The sequence below is a fragment of the Dromaius novaehollandiae genome, chromosome W, assembly GCF_036370855.1.
Source record: "Dromaius novaehollandiae isolate bDroNov1 chromosome W, bDroNov1.hap1, whole genome shotgun sequence".
Lineage (NCBI taxonomy): Eukaryota > Metazoa > Chordata > Aves > Casuariiformes > Dromaiidae > Dromaius > Dromaius novaehollandiae.
This window is the reverse complement of record NC_088130.1, coordinates 64,757,093-64,775,366: the sequence shown is the minus strand read 5'-3', so window position 1 is coordinate 64,775,366 and position 18,274 is coordinate 64,757,093. Positions and strand designations below refer to the sequence as shown.

The following is an 18,274-nucleotide window of genomic DNA, read 5'->3' as shown; positions in this document are numbered from 1 at the left end:
ATACTTCTCTACTCACTTTCTTTAACAAGAGTAGCATAATGATACACTACTTCAATTTACCAGGCAAATTTGTAGACTGTTCAAAATTTATCACTGGTAGAACATACGGTCATTTCAGCTTTTTTGGCAAAAGCCAGCTATCACTGAATGCCACTTTACATTGGGAAGACTTTGCTCCATGTAGTAAAGAGCTTTTAGTAAACAGCATCACATTGAACTTTTTTTCATTTGTTTATTTGCCATTACTATTATATTCACTTAAATGCCTTAAAAAGTAGCAATTTAAAGTACTTGATGAGACTACAAAAACTCTGCACCAAGGCCTAAGACCAGCTGACTTTCCCAGGCACTCATAGAACAATGAATACCTCATCATCAGCCTGCTGAAGCCGAGCGACAGCGTATCGCCGAACTGTTGGATTGGTGAAGTGAGATGACAGAAGTTCTAGAGAGTCTTCCACATCCATGGGCTTCCATTTCCCCAGTAGCTCCAATGCTTGCTTTGCCTCCTGTGGTAGGTCCCAGTTGACACATTTTAAGAATTTTGTCAAGGCCTAAAAAGAGAGAAACTGGATAATTCATCTACGAAAACCCACGATTAACAATCAATTTGAGAAATTAATGTTTCGAGTCAAGGCAAAATTAGATTCAGGCTGTATTTACACAAGTTTAAACCCAAGAATACTACTGACATAAATGACATCACTCTAGAAAAACTAAACAGCATGAACAAAGGGCTTCACAACCTTTATAAGTTTTTTTCCTACTAACTTACTGGATAAGTTATCAAACTTTCTGTGATCTTGTGAGCAGCAAAAACAGCTTACTATTAAGAAAAATTATATTCAACTTCACAAAGTGACATTTTATTCCAAAACATTTGAACTGCAGCATCATATCATAAATATTTACCATCATGGCTGATCTACAGGAAGCTGAATAAGTGGAAGTTAAATCTCTGATCCATTTCCAACTGTGCAGTTAAATAGCTAATTATCTTAAGTATGCCACCATGAATTTTAAAGCTACATGGTAACATTCACCTAGCTTAGGGGAGGTGAAAGAAGAGGGAACCATGGTATGTCACTGCTTGATTGTAACAATCTGAAATTTCAGCTAGAAGTGCAAGTTTTACCCTTCATCATTATACAGCAGCATATCATACAAAGCATTATATATCATTTCATTATATTATACATGTGTCATATACACATCATATTACACATATATATATAAATGTCATATCTATCATATTTTGTATATATATGCAATGATATTATATATGATGTATATATTATTATATACATGTGTCATTATACAGGGGTACTTTTAACATCATTGTTTTCTTCTAATTTCCTACTAAAAAGAGATTTATTGAAATACCCAAGTTAAAAGTGATACTGCCTTGTATTAGTTCTGGAAGAAAAACAGGAAGGCTAGCACAATAACTACCCATCCTGAACTTACCTGATCCATTTTGAACATATTTACAGTTTTAGTCAGGTCTTTCATGATGCAATTATATCTGGTCTAAAAGACTGCCTCTTATTTTATTCCTGCTGCTAAACAGTTTCATAGTCAATAACCTACTTGCTTTTGAGTTTTTTCCAAATAATTCATGAAACCCTTAGCGTGTTTCCCCAGTTCCACTGTCTTCTCCCAACCCTGAAGTATTCCATCCTTTTCAGAAGCTATTCTATACCTCTGTGCAGCTCTGTCACTGTTCTCTGCTGCTTCCTGAAAAAGGGTGACCAGAACTCCATACAACATTCACGACACAGGAAGATCAAGGACCTAGGCAATACTGTGCTTTCTATTTTGATCTATTTTATTTGTTTTACTAGCCATTACAGAAAATGAAACTGAGGTTTTCCTCAAATTTTCTTGCAGACTTACTCACCAATGCAACCCAGTCTACTTAAGGGAGAATTTCAGAGTTACAGAGCAGAAATCATGCATTTTTCTATAAAAGGGAAAAAGCGTGTTACCATTTAATTTTGTTCACATGTTTCACAGGGACTACCTCACTAAGAAAAGAAAAAAAGGCTTCCTACCAGAGATAGACTACTTGTTATTACCAATTTTAACAAGTATTTTAACAAATATGACACATTTAAACAGATCTTCCAACACATTAGACTATGGAGCATTTACTAGAAAGATAATGCCTACTTGAAGTATAACTCCTGCTCAGGTATCTTCCAAATTAATTTGATGCTGTCTAGAACACTTCTCACATAAACCTATGGAAATTAATTAATAAAATTCACCAACACTCAGCTACCACAACGTTCTTCCAGTATTAAGATAATGGTTGACAGCAATCAGCAAGCAAGCAGTAAACCAAACATCACACTAAAAGTCTTTTCCAATCCCATTCCCTCTAGTGCAAGCCACAGGAGTCAATTCTAAGATGCCACTGGTAGACACAGTGATTACTTAGTGTTGCCAGCTGTTTTAGTACCTTATGTTGTGGGAAAAAAGGTGAGAAGAGATGCACACACAGCAGAAATGGCTTGCTAATTTACTCCAATTAGCAAGGCACATATTAAATGCTTTGAAAAAAATCAAGAACTTAGATTCTCAATTGGTAAGCATCACAGTAGTAGTATAAACACAGACTTTCAGTTTTGTTAATTGACAAGCATTAACTATGGAACAGCTGGTCATTTTAACATATGCTACTTGATTGTTTTAATACATTTTGAAAAGTGGCAGCTGGATTATCACACAAGTAAAATGTAAAACTCAATGGTTATTGTTATACCACCATTACCTAAAAAGTGTTGACTGCTGTGTGATTAAGTTGGGGTTTTTGTGTGCTAGTACATACTCTGGTAATGCAAACCCTTGTCTAAAAGAGATGAAAGAAATTACATTTTATCATCTTTCTCTGCTGAAGAAAAACTGGAAACACTAGCATTTTAAGCAGTCACTCAGGGTTTGTAAGAAGATTGCTGCAAGAACAGCCTGTTAGTAGGACTTTTGAGGAACGAGAGTCACTAATTGTGAATCAATAAAATTGTACGAAAAAAATAACTTTGATTAGAGAGCTTTGATGTCTCAGAAGCTATCTCTGCAAGGACTGAACGTTATAAAAATCAGTACCAGATAAAGCAGGATGCAACACAGTTGCATTAATACATCCCCCTGAAGTGATTCAACTTACCTTCTCCTGATTAGTAAGGTAGTATCTGAATTTCCAAACTAGATCCTGTTCCTCATATGTTAGCTGCTTTGTTGGTGGATAACTCACTATGATCTATTAAAAACATAGTCAGAAAATGAACATGAACAGGTGTATTCACTAAGTTAACAGACTATACTGTGATGAAGCACAATACTGACAATGCAAAAAAATGGTTAGGAAAAGGCTTTCCAACACCACACACTTCTCTCAAGTTGTCATGCTGAGGCTCCCCAGCTGAGGCTGAATAAACTGGCAGTGTAGGCAAACATATACATTTCTAAGGCTATCAGTAATGCCAACGTGATAGTGTGTGCATAGTATGTATTCCTATTCCCTCCACCTTTCCCCAAACTGCAGCAATACAATTAATTTTTTTTGCAAAAATGAGCAAGTACCTTCTGGTCATTTCTGAGTTGGGCCACATTTGACTAACCACTTTAATAAGAAACACCTGATGACATTTCCTAATTAACAATTTCCTTTGAGCTGAGATGAACTGTCTTTTCTTCAAATTGTCACAATACATTAATACTGAGAAGTTCCTAATAGAATTGTAGTTATCACGTGACACTGACTTACATTAAGCTGATCTCGCGTAGCTGCATTAGGCTTGAGATCATGATCGGAAGGTCCACTTCTTAAACTTCGAGCAAGCTTGTGATGTTTGCTTTCTACTAAGTTCTCCTGAATGCAGAGGATAAGTTAGTACTTATAAATATTTCTACTCCAGAGAAAATTATTACTGAAATGAAACTGTCTAGCAAAGACAATTAAATTTCACATCCAGAACTACAGCATCTTCTGGATTTAAGTTTTTTGAAGAAACTCTTTCAAGAATATGCTCTCTTACACCGTAAAACTATACATATACATATCTATATATATATATATATTTTTAAACGTCACACAATTTGCAAGCCCTACCTTGCCTTTGGGTGAATCGCTGCAAAATGCAAGTGTTTCAGTCAACACATCTGTGATTTAGACAGCACTCAAGCGTGCTAGTCGCTTTGCAAACATTTTTAGGATGATGTTTGCAGTCCAAAGCTTTGTATGCAAGAAAAACGTTTTCAAAAAAATTCCCACTGTTAATACCATGTTAGCAACAGTAGGAGCAACAATAGGAGCCACAGTGTCAACAAGATTTCAGCAGCCAAGGCAGTTTTCAGCATTGTCAGACTTGCTCTTGCAGTGTTAGATTACACAGTGCTCAAAACAGTGTTGCCAGTAGAAGCCCACTTACATTAAGGTTCCCAAAGCTGCCAATACCAGTCCCACTGAATTGGCATCCACAATAATGGAAATCTTTTCTAGAACTGTACTTGGGCACTGTCTACATGAAAGACAACACACAAGAGAGCGTAGGGAGAAAATATTTTAACAAATTAAGTGACCAAGAGTTACGGCACATTCTAAGTTTCATTTATCTTCTTCAGCTCCCTCTTACCTTATATTCCCACCCTCTGACCTCTTTTGCTAACAATTTGCCTTCTCTGCTTTCCTACACCTCAGAAACAAGTATATTAGGTATGGAAAGAAGGAGAGAGAATATTAAGTCAATTACCACATATTAACCTAGCAGGAAAAAAAAAAAAAGTTGAACCCACCGATATTTTTCAAATGGTGAAATACATCTTTCCACTGCAATTTTAGACTATTCAAGACAATAACATAGTCAAACTTTCATCTCCATTTATGAAAAATTTTCAGTAGAAGTACAACAATATGGATTTCATTACATGCAGCATTGCTTACCATAGACATCTGGGGGTCTGGAATCTTAACAATTTCAGAACTTGTTAAAATTGGAGATGACTCATCACCATCCTGAATAACAACAAGTTAAAGACATATTAAACATCTTGCATTTTAGGAAAAAACACAACATGCCATATCCATGTATTGTGTACTATACTAAAGTGAGAAAACAAAACAGGTACACACTGTTGTCTTTTCATGGCTATAAAGGGGAAAAAAACATAAGAAATGGACTGTCTTCATGTTAGTTTTTGCCAGATGACAGACGGGTGGAAAGGCAGATGAAAGGGCATCTGAGGAGATGCTGCTTGGCAATTCATTACCATGCTAGCAAAGAGGGAAGTGAGTGGGGAATTTTACCATTATCATTACATATGTGTTCGGGAAGCACAAAGAAAAATCAGGGTCCGATTTTTGCTGAATTCAAATCATTTTCAAGAAACAGCAGCCACATCACAAAACTGAAAATTTCTTAAAATAGTATAACATAAAGGCTCTCCAAAATGCAGCTGAATTTGAGAAGATAATACACGCGCCTAGTGACTGCAGGTTCAACAAGGGATGTGACACAATCGCTTCTGGGAATTCATGCTGTCCAGGTCTGCAACACTAAGACAGAAGCCTGACAGGTTTTCTACAGGTAGTCTAGCCCTGCTGTTGATTAACTGGTGGGAGAAGCTACAGGTTTCCTGTTTGAATCAGGCAGAAGGGGGGAAAACAAAACAAAACAAGCACCAAATCTACAATGTACACCACCACAAGACAAAAAACAGCAAGACTACTGCTCCCCTTCTTTTCCAGTCACATCAGTTTTTGTCTTACTCTAGAAGTGTAATCAAGCATTACTTGACATGAGCTACAGGATGGTTCATTTAAAAAAAAGCAAAATCAAAAAAGAAAAACACAGTATAGTATGTCCTGTGGAAGTCTTAAGTTTGTTGTCATTTATTTTGGAATAATTTTCAGGAGTGCATCCTAATAAAAAGATTCAATGCCAGCACAGTCAAATAGGACATATGGCAGAAATTCCAAAGATTAAACTGAGCATTGAGCCCAATTTTCAAAGGCAAGTAGGCACTAAAGATACAAACCAGGTGCCTGCTGGAATTATTTTCTGAAGCACCTAATCTACATTTTCACCTTTGAAAATTCAGCCCAGAGGATTTAATCAAAAGAATACTGTCAACATTGAATCTTCCTACTGACTTCAACAGGCTTAGATCAGATCTTTAATCTTCAATGTGTCAGCTCTTTGTACAGTTTCCAGAGAAATCAGGAATGTGTATGGAGAGGAAAAAACTGGTAGAACTGGCACAGATATGCAGCTTTAACTGACAAATTCTTGAAAAACATAAAAGTTACCTAGTCAAGAGATGCTCAATAGTCCACTCGAATGAGAAAAATACTAATAGAGTATCTTTAAAACACACTACCACCACCACAAAAGCAGAGTGATTCTACCAAACGTTTACTTTACAGGAATCTATCTTCATTTAAAGCAAAATATACATTAGTAAAGTAAGAGTTAAGTGCTTCAGTGAGATAGGTTCTGAAGTTTCATTTCAAGAGAAACTGGTATTTCAGCTTAAGTAGGAACACAAGTTCTTAAAATATCAAGATGTCCCTCTAAAACAGAAATTTTGAGCTAAATTACTCTGATTTGATAGATTTATTTGCCCCTACTCTCCTCCCCCCCCCCCCCCTTTTTTTCCTCCTTTGCTTTTGCAATTGTGTGTCAGTCAGGGTGCCTTTGCTTTTATACTTTTCAGACCTAACTTTCAAAGAAGCAAGGAGCTATATTAAGAAAAAAAGAAAGAAAAGAAAAATCAATCACCAACAATGAGGCACAGGAATTAAAGTTACCATCACCCTTTTAGGGGAAAGGCCCATTTCTTCAGCTATACAAATTCTGCATTGCTGACTACAGTAAAAGAGCTCACGCTATACAAGAGCATGATCAGGAAGACACTTTTACTCCATTTTTTAGTGTCCTATACCCTTCCAAAGAGCATTTTTTACAGTCATAATAATGACAACAAATATACAAACACACATCCCCTTTCCACTTAAAGGCAATATGTATATATGTACACACATGGCTGATGATGGTCCCAGAATTTAAACAAAGGTATTGCTCTTCACATTAGCCATTAATAGAGAGTACACATACGAACAGTGAAGAGGACAAAGACAACGTTTACAGTTTTTCTGATTTAAAACCACACCACCTAAATAAGGAATTTGGCTTTAAGCTAATCATATGGAAGCACTACTAATTCTAAGACACTTCTATTAGAACAGAACACTACCACTTCAATGCTGTAGTAGACCAGGTAGGAGCTACACTGACAGATCAGCACTCACACTGTACTAAAACCTGTGCCAAATCATTAGACAGAACTTTCATATCACAATATATTAGTATTACGCAGTCAAATTATGGAAAAAATAAACAATGACATATTAAGGAATGATGTTTGGCAAGGGGGAGCCCCTTCCTGCAGAATAAACTAATTTGATGACAAGAGATGACGGACTGATTTCTACCAGATTTTTTATCTACAAATGGATTTTCTTAATTGAGCCGTAGTAAGGCTACAATCTGACCTTTATAAAACAACAAACAAATAGAAGAGCCCCAGCAACAAGGTTCCACTTCGAGCTTGGGCCCTTGACATAAAAGCCCTGCACAAAAACCTTGACAAGAGTGGATTCACCAGGAACTAATGAATGTTCAAACCCCTACTGAAGCATTTAAGACATGCATATCCCATGTGGATTCTCTTATAAACAATAATGCCCATTCTACTGCACTTTTCCCTCAGCGAAAACATTCAGATAGAACAGGCAGCTGAAGAGAGAAGAGCGTCTGACAAAGCTTTTAAGCCTGTAAAAATAGGGTACCTATCACGCAAGCAGAAGCACATGACCATGCTTACTAATTCAGAACTTATTAGGATTAGAATGACAAAGCGCAATTGCCTAAGCTTTGGTGACTTACAAAACTGAACTAAACAAGGGACATAGCTTTCCAGTGTATGTATACAACACCCTCTAAAACCAAGATTGGGGAATTTTTTTTCCAAGATTAATGTTAAAAGAATGAATTCTAAACTATTGGTGTGTCTCTTTCTTAACCTTTCACAAGGAGTATTATAATGAATGTTCTTTAAACTCCCCTCCTTAAATGCAGTCACACTATGTTGAAGCATCAAACTGAAAAGCCCTAGTCATTCAGCTGAGATACTGGGAAAACTTTGTTCCTGTTTCATCATGTTTTAGAACAAAGCCTTAAGCTTCATCCAAAATTTGCCATGAAACCCAGTTGTGCCAAAATGTTCACAGGTCAAATTATGTTGGGAGTTAACAGCATTTTCAGAATATGCTATTTTGTGAAATCCTGAGCAAGACAGCATGTCACTAGTTTGCCAGTGAAGAGAATCAATTGTTTTACTTACCTTCTAATTAGATAAACATGCAACTAACTCTGCCATACTTCAAGAACATCATGTCTATCACTGTGACCCTGAACATACAAACTTACTAAATCATAGCAACACCTGAAGGTGTATTTAAATTAGCACCTGAATTTGACTAGGTATATGCTTTAGTGCCACAGAAGTCTTGGAGACACGTAATATGCTCCAACTGCTAGCAGTTATTCAGCCCATGGGACCTGATTAGAGCTAGTCTGAAGTACACACACAGCACAAATATTGGGCCTTCGGCAACAACTTTCTCACTCTGCAAATCTGCTCCTCTTCGCTGCATGTTTTTGATAAAATAGACACAGCCAGAGATGACCTGCTCTTTTGCCAGAGGGAAACAATGTCAAGAATATACATACAACATTAACTTGCTTTAAGACAGTCTGTCACAGAGCTTTAGAGGGATTGCACTATATTAAATTCAGAGTGTGTGAATTATATAAATATTAGTCACATCAAAAAAGTCAAGAAAATTTGCAGAATTTTCTGGATCAGCAAGGTTCTGATGTACTTTCCTGAAAACCAGTTTCATTAATGCTATTAAAAAGAAGGTTCTACTTATCTCATTCTTTAGTCAAAACAACATTTCAGGTAACACCAATAGGATCCAACTTCTCACATTCAAAACCTTAATGGACATCCAATCCTGTTGACATCAATTTTTTTTTCTCCTCCTTTTCTTGAGGTCGTGAAAAGGATATCTCTGATAATGAGATCTCTTTTAAAACTAGATGCAGTAGTGCAATCACTTTACTCAAACAATACTACTTTTCATCTGAAACCCACACAGAACGAAAAATGAAAAACGTTGGTGATATTCGTACTTGGAAGTTCACAGCAATTTTTTGCCTAAATGAAGAATCAGAAGTGATGGTCTTGCTACATGACAATTACTATCCTTCAAATCATGAATGCTGTATTAAAACTAAGTTAACAGAGAACATGGAAAGAGCCACTACCACTTTACATTACTGAAATTGAGAACTGAGTCCAAGAATCTCCAATTTTATCGGCTACTGTTTAACATGGTAGCTCTTTGTAAACACTAGAAACAAATTTATCAACAGAACAAGTTGACAAGTAATCTTCACTTCAACTATCGGTCACAGACAGGTGACAACAGAATGTAGTTTCATTAGATTCAACGTACTGGATTGGTGATGCTGGATACGTATACTGTATACTGTAATTGGAAGTATGACAAAACTGAGAAGACAGGCACTAATTTATGTACTGTTTTCTACTGCTGCCAGAAAAGGGTCAAGAACTTGTTGAAAAGCTACTTTACATCAACAAATCCCTCAAGCTGCAGTTACTTACTGTTTTAGTATGTGCTATTAGACATTCCATTATTTTATTTCCACACAAGAGCACCCTATAGTTTTTTGTTCCATGTACTTTTAATGAGCTTCAGTAACAGTTGTCAAGAAATACATGTATTTGAAGTCTGAATCTTTCCCTCACCTTCTATATCTGGAAAATCATACTGACAACTAGAAAAAAAAAAGTGTTCACATCAGGACTTATTCATCTCTATTGGCAGGTTTCTGGAGGTGAGGGAGAGAAACCATTTTTAGGCATGTCATGTTCAGATATGAAGAGAGCCAAGAGAACTCAAGCTACATATTAGCCACACTCAACAGTTTGTACCTGTGAGAAATAAAGCACACTCTAAATTAAAGCTATTACTCCAATACAGCAACAATGGTTAGTAAAGTGTTTCGATACTTTGATTACATTCCATTTCATTCTCCGGAAAAAAAATACTTCCCTGATTTCCACAGAAATAAATAAATTTTAAGCGATCTTACTATTACAAAATTCCATCACATTATAAATCTGGATGAAACCTGTAACATCAAATTCCTCAAGAAAACAATATAATTAGCTGATTCCAGGATAAGTCTATAGAAATACTATGAAATAAGCTATTCTACAGGTAAAAAAAACTTGCAAAGGTTTGGAGAAGCCCCCTGTTCAAGTACAGTCCATCAAAGAAAACACTGAAGAGTTGCAGGAAACTAAGCAGGTTTTTAGCCCAGGCACCTGCCTAAGGAACAGAGTTTAATTTCTTCTTAAACTCCACCAGCTGATTTAATTTAAAAGATTTTAAACAAGGTCTGTTCACTTAACACATCAGTCTTCAAGCTCTTCTGGGATGATGTGGAGAAAGAGACAGACAGACACAACTAAGCAACTAAGTTTTCTCTACAATAAATGCTAGGAAAAACACACATCCTTTTGACAACATGCACTCACTTATCCAGAAGTGGTCCATTCAAGTAGGACAGCAGCACTTCAAAACTTCAAGATGTAACCAGAGACTGGAGTACTCAATACAAAAATGTATTCATTTTCCTCTGCTTAAAGGAAAGGATGGATAATTTATGCCTTAAAACATCAACACTGTCAGGATGAACATGGAGATCTCTTAAGACTGAAGTTCAACTTCTAGCTCTCTGATAGGAAATAAAATGCTGCAACAAGTTGCTAAAAGGTACCTCTTACAGGACCACAGCACCTAAAGTTTAGAAGACATCCTCATCCAGAATCCAGGACATCTTGGCATATAAAACAGATGTAAAATAGAAACAGAAATAGTCATGAAATGGAGAATTCAGCCCAAAATCCAATCATCCTCTCTCTTATTTGAATGTCCCAAATAAGCTAAGTAGCTACTGATCCTCCCACTCTCTTTGGCCCTACAGCCTTACAGCTCTTCCCTGCAAAGTGACTAGCTTCAACAGGAAGGCCGGAAGAGCCCATAGCCTGGTCATCATAGATTTGCCTTTGACTGTGGAAGGAGATGCTAAGTGGAACAACTACTACTAGATGCATTACAAAGGCAGCTATCACTATATGGGTTATGCAGATAGAGTCTGGACATCCACACATATTATTTCTGCATGTCTACAAGACAGAACTTTTCCAAGGGCTTGGAAAATTTCTCAAATCAGCTGCTTGTTTTTGGCACGACTATAACAATTTGAAGCACAACTTGAAAAGCTTCTTTTATAGTGGCATCTCTTAAAACAAAAATAAGTTAAGACTACTAATAGCTTCAGATATTCAATAACATCCTAGTTCAAAGTTTAATTGCAGTTTCTTCTTTAACACTCCTACACTTCTCCTAGTTCCTTTTTTTAAACACTCACAAACTAGAGTTTGTAACAGAGCATACAGAACTTGAGGCAATCACTCATCTCTTGATCTACCCCTTCTCAGGCACGTATTTTGGTGAAATCCTGCTTTTTGCAATTCAGTACTACATTCTTCATCTTCTTAAATCTTAAATGTGATTACAGTCTTGTATTTTTATACATATGACAGCATTACGGGTTGATCTAGAAAACTTTTAATCTGTTTTCCATTATATTAACTTCTTCTGTATTGAATTACATTTCTTTTTTAAATTCTTAGAATAGATACTGCCTAAAGTTAGTGCCTTTGATCTCAACGGGACTCCAGCCTATCATCATCACCTACCTTCTTTCTCTTGCCCATATTACCCAGCTGTATTACTCAGCAACTTTCTGAATTCTTATGAATCTAAATATGCTGGAAATTCTAAGAGGTAATTTCTGACAAATGTTTTTTTGAAACTGAGTTATAGACATACTGCTTTTTCTATTTCGGCGGATCTTTCTATGAGGCGCAGGTCCATTAAAATATTGATTATGTCTTCCAAAGTCACCTCAATGTCTGTTAAGCCCATTATCAATCTTTCTTTCTGTTAGATTTGAAGTCTTAAAAACACTGAAGGCACTCAGTATATACATCATACTTGTATTCTATTCTTTCAGGGGACTGGAAAGTATAACAAGAAATCCTGTAGCATTCTTCTTGTATGAACTGCATCTTCCCTAAACTCCAAGGATTTCTCAACTGCTAAATAATTCAACCATTCTGCTGGTACTACATGACAGCCTGATGCCACCCCTTTAATGTTTCACTGCAACTGTATCACCTGACCTAAAGATCCTGTAGCATCTTTTTCATTTTCAAAGTTTGCTTTTTCAAGCCCATAGTTTTCTTGATACCTCAGAATAACACAGTTAAAAGCAAGTAGTGAATGAAGCTTCCATTTTGATGGAGAAAGCATTAAGCTACAGAGGAAGAAGGTGGTGTTCTGAAACTGTAATTCTGTATGCAAACAAACTGACAAAGTCCTACTACACACACTGAAAAAAAACACACTTGAATTTCCCCCTTGGCATCTATGCTTGTATGCGCATTTTGCATGTGAGAATATTAAAACAGTCACCAATTTCAGAGACTGCTTTGGAGACTGCTGTGTACAAAACAGCAAGAGAAAAGAAACAAGACATCCCAATTCAAAAGTTTGCCTGTTTTTTACTGAAATGATTTTTAAAATATTTTCAGCATGAAAAAGTAAACTTTTGTATTTGTGCATGTTAGAAAAAAACCATTCACCAGCACAGCTCCCCTGCAAAGTCTTAGTAAGTTATCTTTTATAATGTTACCAATGAATACAGGTACATTTCTTCCTGATACAAGACATAATTTCACATAAAGCTACTCTGAAAGTACTGCTGGATGACTGAAGGAACAATAAATCAAAAAGTTTTTTTAATCACTCACCCTTATTAAATTCTGTAATCTCAAACCATATTACATGAATGATTGACTTCTGTAATCTTTTTGCATCTATACCATTTGATTTGTGTGTACATAAACAGCTGCCACTGACAGCTGTCTGCTGCTATCCTGCAGCAGAGTATTTCACCTGAGGGGAAAAACCTGTCACTTCCAGGTGCAAATGTTGCTTTTTAAAGACAACCATAAAATCATGAAGGCACATACCTTTTCATAGTAAACTATTCCATATTCTTTGTCATCACACTTGACACAGCGAAACTCAATCATCAGGTACATAAAATTAGAACTTCGCTTTTCCCTCTGAAAAGAGAACCACCACAGATGTGTATCATATATTAAAGAGCAGCAATCGTCAGAATTCTCAGTACGGTAATTATTCTATTTCCTTTGTGGTATAATCAATAAATTAGATTATCAATTGTTGTAGTCGTTATTCAGATAATCATCTGAAAACGCTACTTCAAACTAAACACCTTTTCCTCACATTCTTATGTTAATTCACATTTCATGATAAACACCTCTATGTAACAGATAAAAGCTTCTTCATCAGTGTCTTTCAAGTTGTAGACCTGAAGGTCTGAGAAAAATGTACGGAAGACTAACGAGCTGACACACAGTTTTCTTTTTTTTTTTCTTCCTTTTTTTTTTTAATCATTACACACAACTATGGATCCCACTGGAGAATATTCAGGAGTCAAAAAAAAGACAAAAAAATCACTATTTTAGATAAAACAGTGAAAGAGAAAAATTTAACTTAGACTATGAGGCATTAGATTTGCAGCTCATTGACTTGCAGAGGAAGATTTGCTCTATGTATGCATTTTTAATTGCTTAAATAGAAAAAGTGTTTAGAAATGTAAAAGCAAGGAATTATACATATTCACAACCAGTAATATATATTTACTAAAAAGTTAATATGCATGCCCTTTAATGATAAGCAACTCAAGTTCATTCTGTGCAATGATGGATCAGACTGTCCAAAATGGGCAAAATGGTTCTGCATTTAAACTACATTTCTAGGAATCAGAAGCACTGCATTTCATATGCAGCTAGTCTGGGATACAACCAAGAGCTTGGAAAAAACAGCTTCTTACAAAAAGGGAAAAGGATTAGAAAAAAAAAATCATAAGGAAGAGGCTGAATTAAAATATATATCACACACATGCTTCATAAGGGGTTATAAAAAGACCTATGTAGGTGCAAAAGGCTCTGATTCCTGGAGGTCTAAGTATAAATAAAAAAATAAAATCTGAGAATATCGAGCAGAAAACAAAGGAGTTCTGTTAAGCAAGACAATCGGTTAATAATTTGAGGATGGTTTTGCTCAATGAGGGTAACACTTCATTCAGGAATAAAATTCCAGATTTTCTTTTTTTCTTTTTAATATAAGTAAACACATTCTGTAAGCATTTTCTTCCCAATATCCAAAAGAACATCAATTGAAACAAAGTTCTACCTTAGTGAATATGTCTAAATCTATGGCACAATCTGTATGAGTGGAAGGCTTCCCATAACAACCTAAATCCTACAGTTCAATTAGTCAAACACAACAGCATTTGTTCCAAACTACCCCAGTTCATTAATTAATTCTCTCTTCTGATCAAGTTTACTGAAATACTGAAGTTGACAACTGATAAGACAGCTGTCTATTCTCCTTTTTGCCCAAGTCCAGTCAACTTTGGAAACTTAAAAGAATTATTTGTCCTTTTAATGTAGACACTAAAGGTTGAAGAAAAAATGGGACAAGTGCTTTGAGTTACAGTCTTCTAAACAAGCCAAGGTTTCCACATTAGCAAGATCCAAAAACCCATTACAAATCTGACATATGATGACCTACCTCATTGATCATTTCTATTTCTCTAAAGGTTAGTCTGTCCAGCCAATCCACTTTTACCATGTGACCTTGTCGATGAGACTTGGTGAGCTGCCATGGAAATATACAGTGATAATATTTAGATTGCTGCGATTAAGAGAAAGGATATCGAAGTCATAATTTTACAGAGACATTAACATATAAAGTCTGGCAAAAAAGTGAATTGGAAAAACTGCTTTTACGTTACACAAGGTAGACCCTCAAACAGCTAAGCCATGCCATAAATATACTTTTAATATCTAAAACATCAATCAGGGCAAAGAATAAAACTACATATTCCAGACACTTCATTTTTGAATCTGCAACATACTAAAATAGGATCCTATTTTTTAAGAAGAGTCACACATGGAAAATTTATTTTTTTTCCCAAGTTATTATATTTCATATAGTAAAACTTGAAATACCTTCCTTTTATTTTTGACTTTGTAAAAAACACACAAAGGCATACTGCTGTTCCAAGTGCAACTTGTTGTCCACCATGACCCTCAGGTCCTCTGCAAAGTTGCTTTCCAGCCTGTCAACTCCCAGCCTGTACTGGCATAGAGTTATTCCTCCCCAGGAGCAAACCTGGCATTTCCCTTTGTTGAATTCCATGAGATTACTGTTGGTCCACTTCTCCTGCCTGTTGAGGTCCCTCTGAATGGCACCACAACCACCTGGTCTTATATACTGCTCCTCCCAGCTTTGCACATTGCTGAGTGTGCACTCCATCCCATTGTCCAGGTCATTAACAAAGATGTTAAACAATATTGGCCCCAATATCAACCCTTGGGGCATACCACTAGTGACAGGCCTCCATCTGGACTTCATGCTGCTGAACACAACCCCTTGAACTTGCCAGGTCACCTGGTTTTCAGTCCAGTTACTTACCTCCTTGTATTTCTCATTTTGCTTTACTGCTGTAAGTTACCCTTCCTAGTACAACAGGTCTGTTCCCCACTGTCTTTCAGTTGCAAACACATTCTTCCTCCCTACTCCCCTTACCACATGAATATCCATAATTTACTATGTCCACTCAATTCACATAGAACCACCAACTAGCTACCATTTTCCTCAAGATGAACACAGTTTCATCTTTTATTAGCTCCAGAACTATCACTATGAGTTAGAAAAGGTTGTTCAGCAGCATAAAGGAAGTCTATAGCTTCAATGCACAATGATGGAGTCATCTTGAAGAAGGGCATAACCTCAAGAACAATAGCAATCAGATGGTGAGAAGAGCTACAATAAAGATTCAGGAAGATAACAAATCTTTCAAGGAGAGACCTTAAAAGTGAAACATCACAGGGAAAAGAGTAGAGTGATGAACAACGAACATAAACTCACTTCTGTAGAGGTGTTGAACACTTCCACTCAAACATATTAATATATAATAAAAACAAATGCATGTAACTGATGATAGGAAACAGTTTTTTCCTCCTCAAAAACCTCTAAGATTTGCCAGGTAGGCTTGCACTGCTCAGTGGACACTTAGACCAAATACTCTCATTTTCATCTGCTCTAAAAAGAGCTAAACATGCCAAAGGAAGATACACACTTACTAAACGTATCTAAGAGAACGGCAAGTCAAAACATGGTGAAGTCACATAAAGCTGAAGTTGATTCTCTTTGCATACACAGGAATCCTGGATCTAGTTGGTAGAAAGTCTGTACTGTGTATGAAAAGAAGTTGTTTTTGTGTGAAGTTTTCACTTCAGCTGGTCTAGATGTCTGCATCAAAGGCAAAATAGAGTTAAATCTTAATTACAGTAGTAGGTATTGAACTGAAAGAGGAGCTAGCAAACTATCTACAATTCTTTACTCCTTTTCTGACTTAAGACTCTGGAATTGTATTACAAACATACATCTTTGTTGATTTACTTCTGATTTACCTGTTGTTCTTCCATCTCACTTGCTAGAAAATAAACGTTTGCGTTTACACTAATCTTTAAAGAAAACAAGCAAACAAAAAACCCTTTGTCATGAGAAAATCCTTCTGCATGTTTCCCAAACATATAAGCCAAACATTTTAAGGGAAGTATTTATGTTACCCTAGCTTTTACTGTATAGTCAATAACTCAGTGTTAAGATACTATGACACAATAATAAAAATAATAAAATTATCTCAGCTTCCTCAAAAGACTGAAAAAAAACAAAAAAAGCAAACAAAAAACCCAACTATCTTTGTCCTCTTCTGTAGCCTCTAAGGATAGAAAACGCTCAGATCATTTTCACAGGTTAAAAAAAGAAATCCAGTATTACATGTGATTTCATTTTCACATGATTTAAAGATCCCCCTCACTCCCACCTTGGGCAAGCAGATTATTGGTTGCTTCTTACTGATTTCTTCCAGGCCAGCTTTATAAACATCTGAAGAGATAAGAAAAGCTGAAGTATACAAGATGTTCTTTGATATCACAAAGTGTTAAAAAAGAAGAAAAAAGTCATTGTGAGAAAATAAATTAACACACTGCACCAGCAGTACTGTTTCATCATTCTCACTCAAATTGCCAGTGAACTGGTGTCTTAGCAATCAGGGTCCAGGCACCAAAGCACAGGCATCCTATAGCAGTTTCTGCCTACCAAGAATGACCCGGACCAAACAAATCCCTTAGTGATATACTTTGAAAAGAGCACAAATGCATGTCCAGATCTGGATCCTGACAGATCTGGGGAGTACATACAGGACATAAATCCACAGGGAGCTAAGCTTCAGAAGTTGGGAGCTGTGGAATCATATAGGTTCTTACATCCCCTGGATGCAACAGCAGCATAACAGACAAATACTTCCAAGAGACTCCAAACAACCATTAAAACCACTAATTAAATTAAATGTCAGTGTTCTACAGCCTCTCTGCAGGTGTTCTTGTATCAGTAGTGGGCAATGGGAAATAACAATGAAGTGTGTGTCATTCCCTGTAATACTATGGAAGCTATTAAAGCCCAATCAGTCTGTCAAAGATAAACTGGCAAGCATTTGTCCTTTAATGCCTTAATCAACTGCCCCTTAATGTTTAACAACAGACAGTCTTGCTCGTTCCCCATTCACAAAGCGACTTTTTGTTATTTCAAAAGACAAGGAAAATAAGGCAAATTTTGACTCTAACTAGGGAAGCAAATGGGTTCTGTCTATGGTCCAACAGCATTTCAGAAGTAGGTTCCTAATCTCCAAGTCCCAAACAAGAATCCCAATCCATTTAATATTCTTGGAAACATAGCTTAAGATAGAAAGAGCTGGAATACAATACGACCCTTGTGGTGGCCTCTCCCTTCAAGATCTAAATTAAATTTTAAATCACATTACTTATGAAACGAGCATGGCATTCAGCTCTCAGTATCAGTATTTGTTCACAAGTATGTTACATA

At 36.3% G+C, this 18,274-nt stretch overlaps 1 protein-coding gene across 2 annotated transcripts in view; it reads right to left on the bottom strand.

The window, feature by feature from the left end:
• Positions 1-18,274, bottom strand: part of LOC112985111 (phosphatidylinositol 3-kinase catalytic subunit type 3) — an 85,660-nt gene that overhangs the window by 58,010 nt on the left and 9,376 nt on the right. For both annotated transcript variants that reach the window (XR_010385875.1, XM_064501041.1), the window contains exons 5-10: positions 14,894-14,980; positions 13,261-13,356; positions 4,946-5,017; positions 3,770-3,874; positions 3,170-3,262; positions 369-554 (exon numbers count right to left, since the gene is read on the bottom strand). Coding sequence is in view for 1 of the 2 variants with exons in the window: in XM_064501041.1 (XP_064357111.1) it covers positions 369-554; positions 3,170-3,262; positions 3,770-3,874; positions 4,946-5,017; positions 13,261-13,356; positions 14,894-14,980 (639 nt within the window). In the remaining variant the exon portion in view is untranslated. The remainder of the gene's footprint in view (positions 1-368; positions 555-3,169; positions 3,263-3,769; positions 3,875-4,945; positions 5,018-13,260; positions 13,357-14,893; positions 14,981-18,274) is intronic.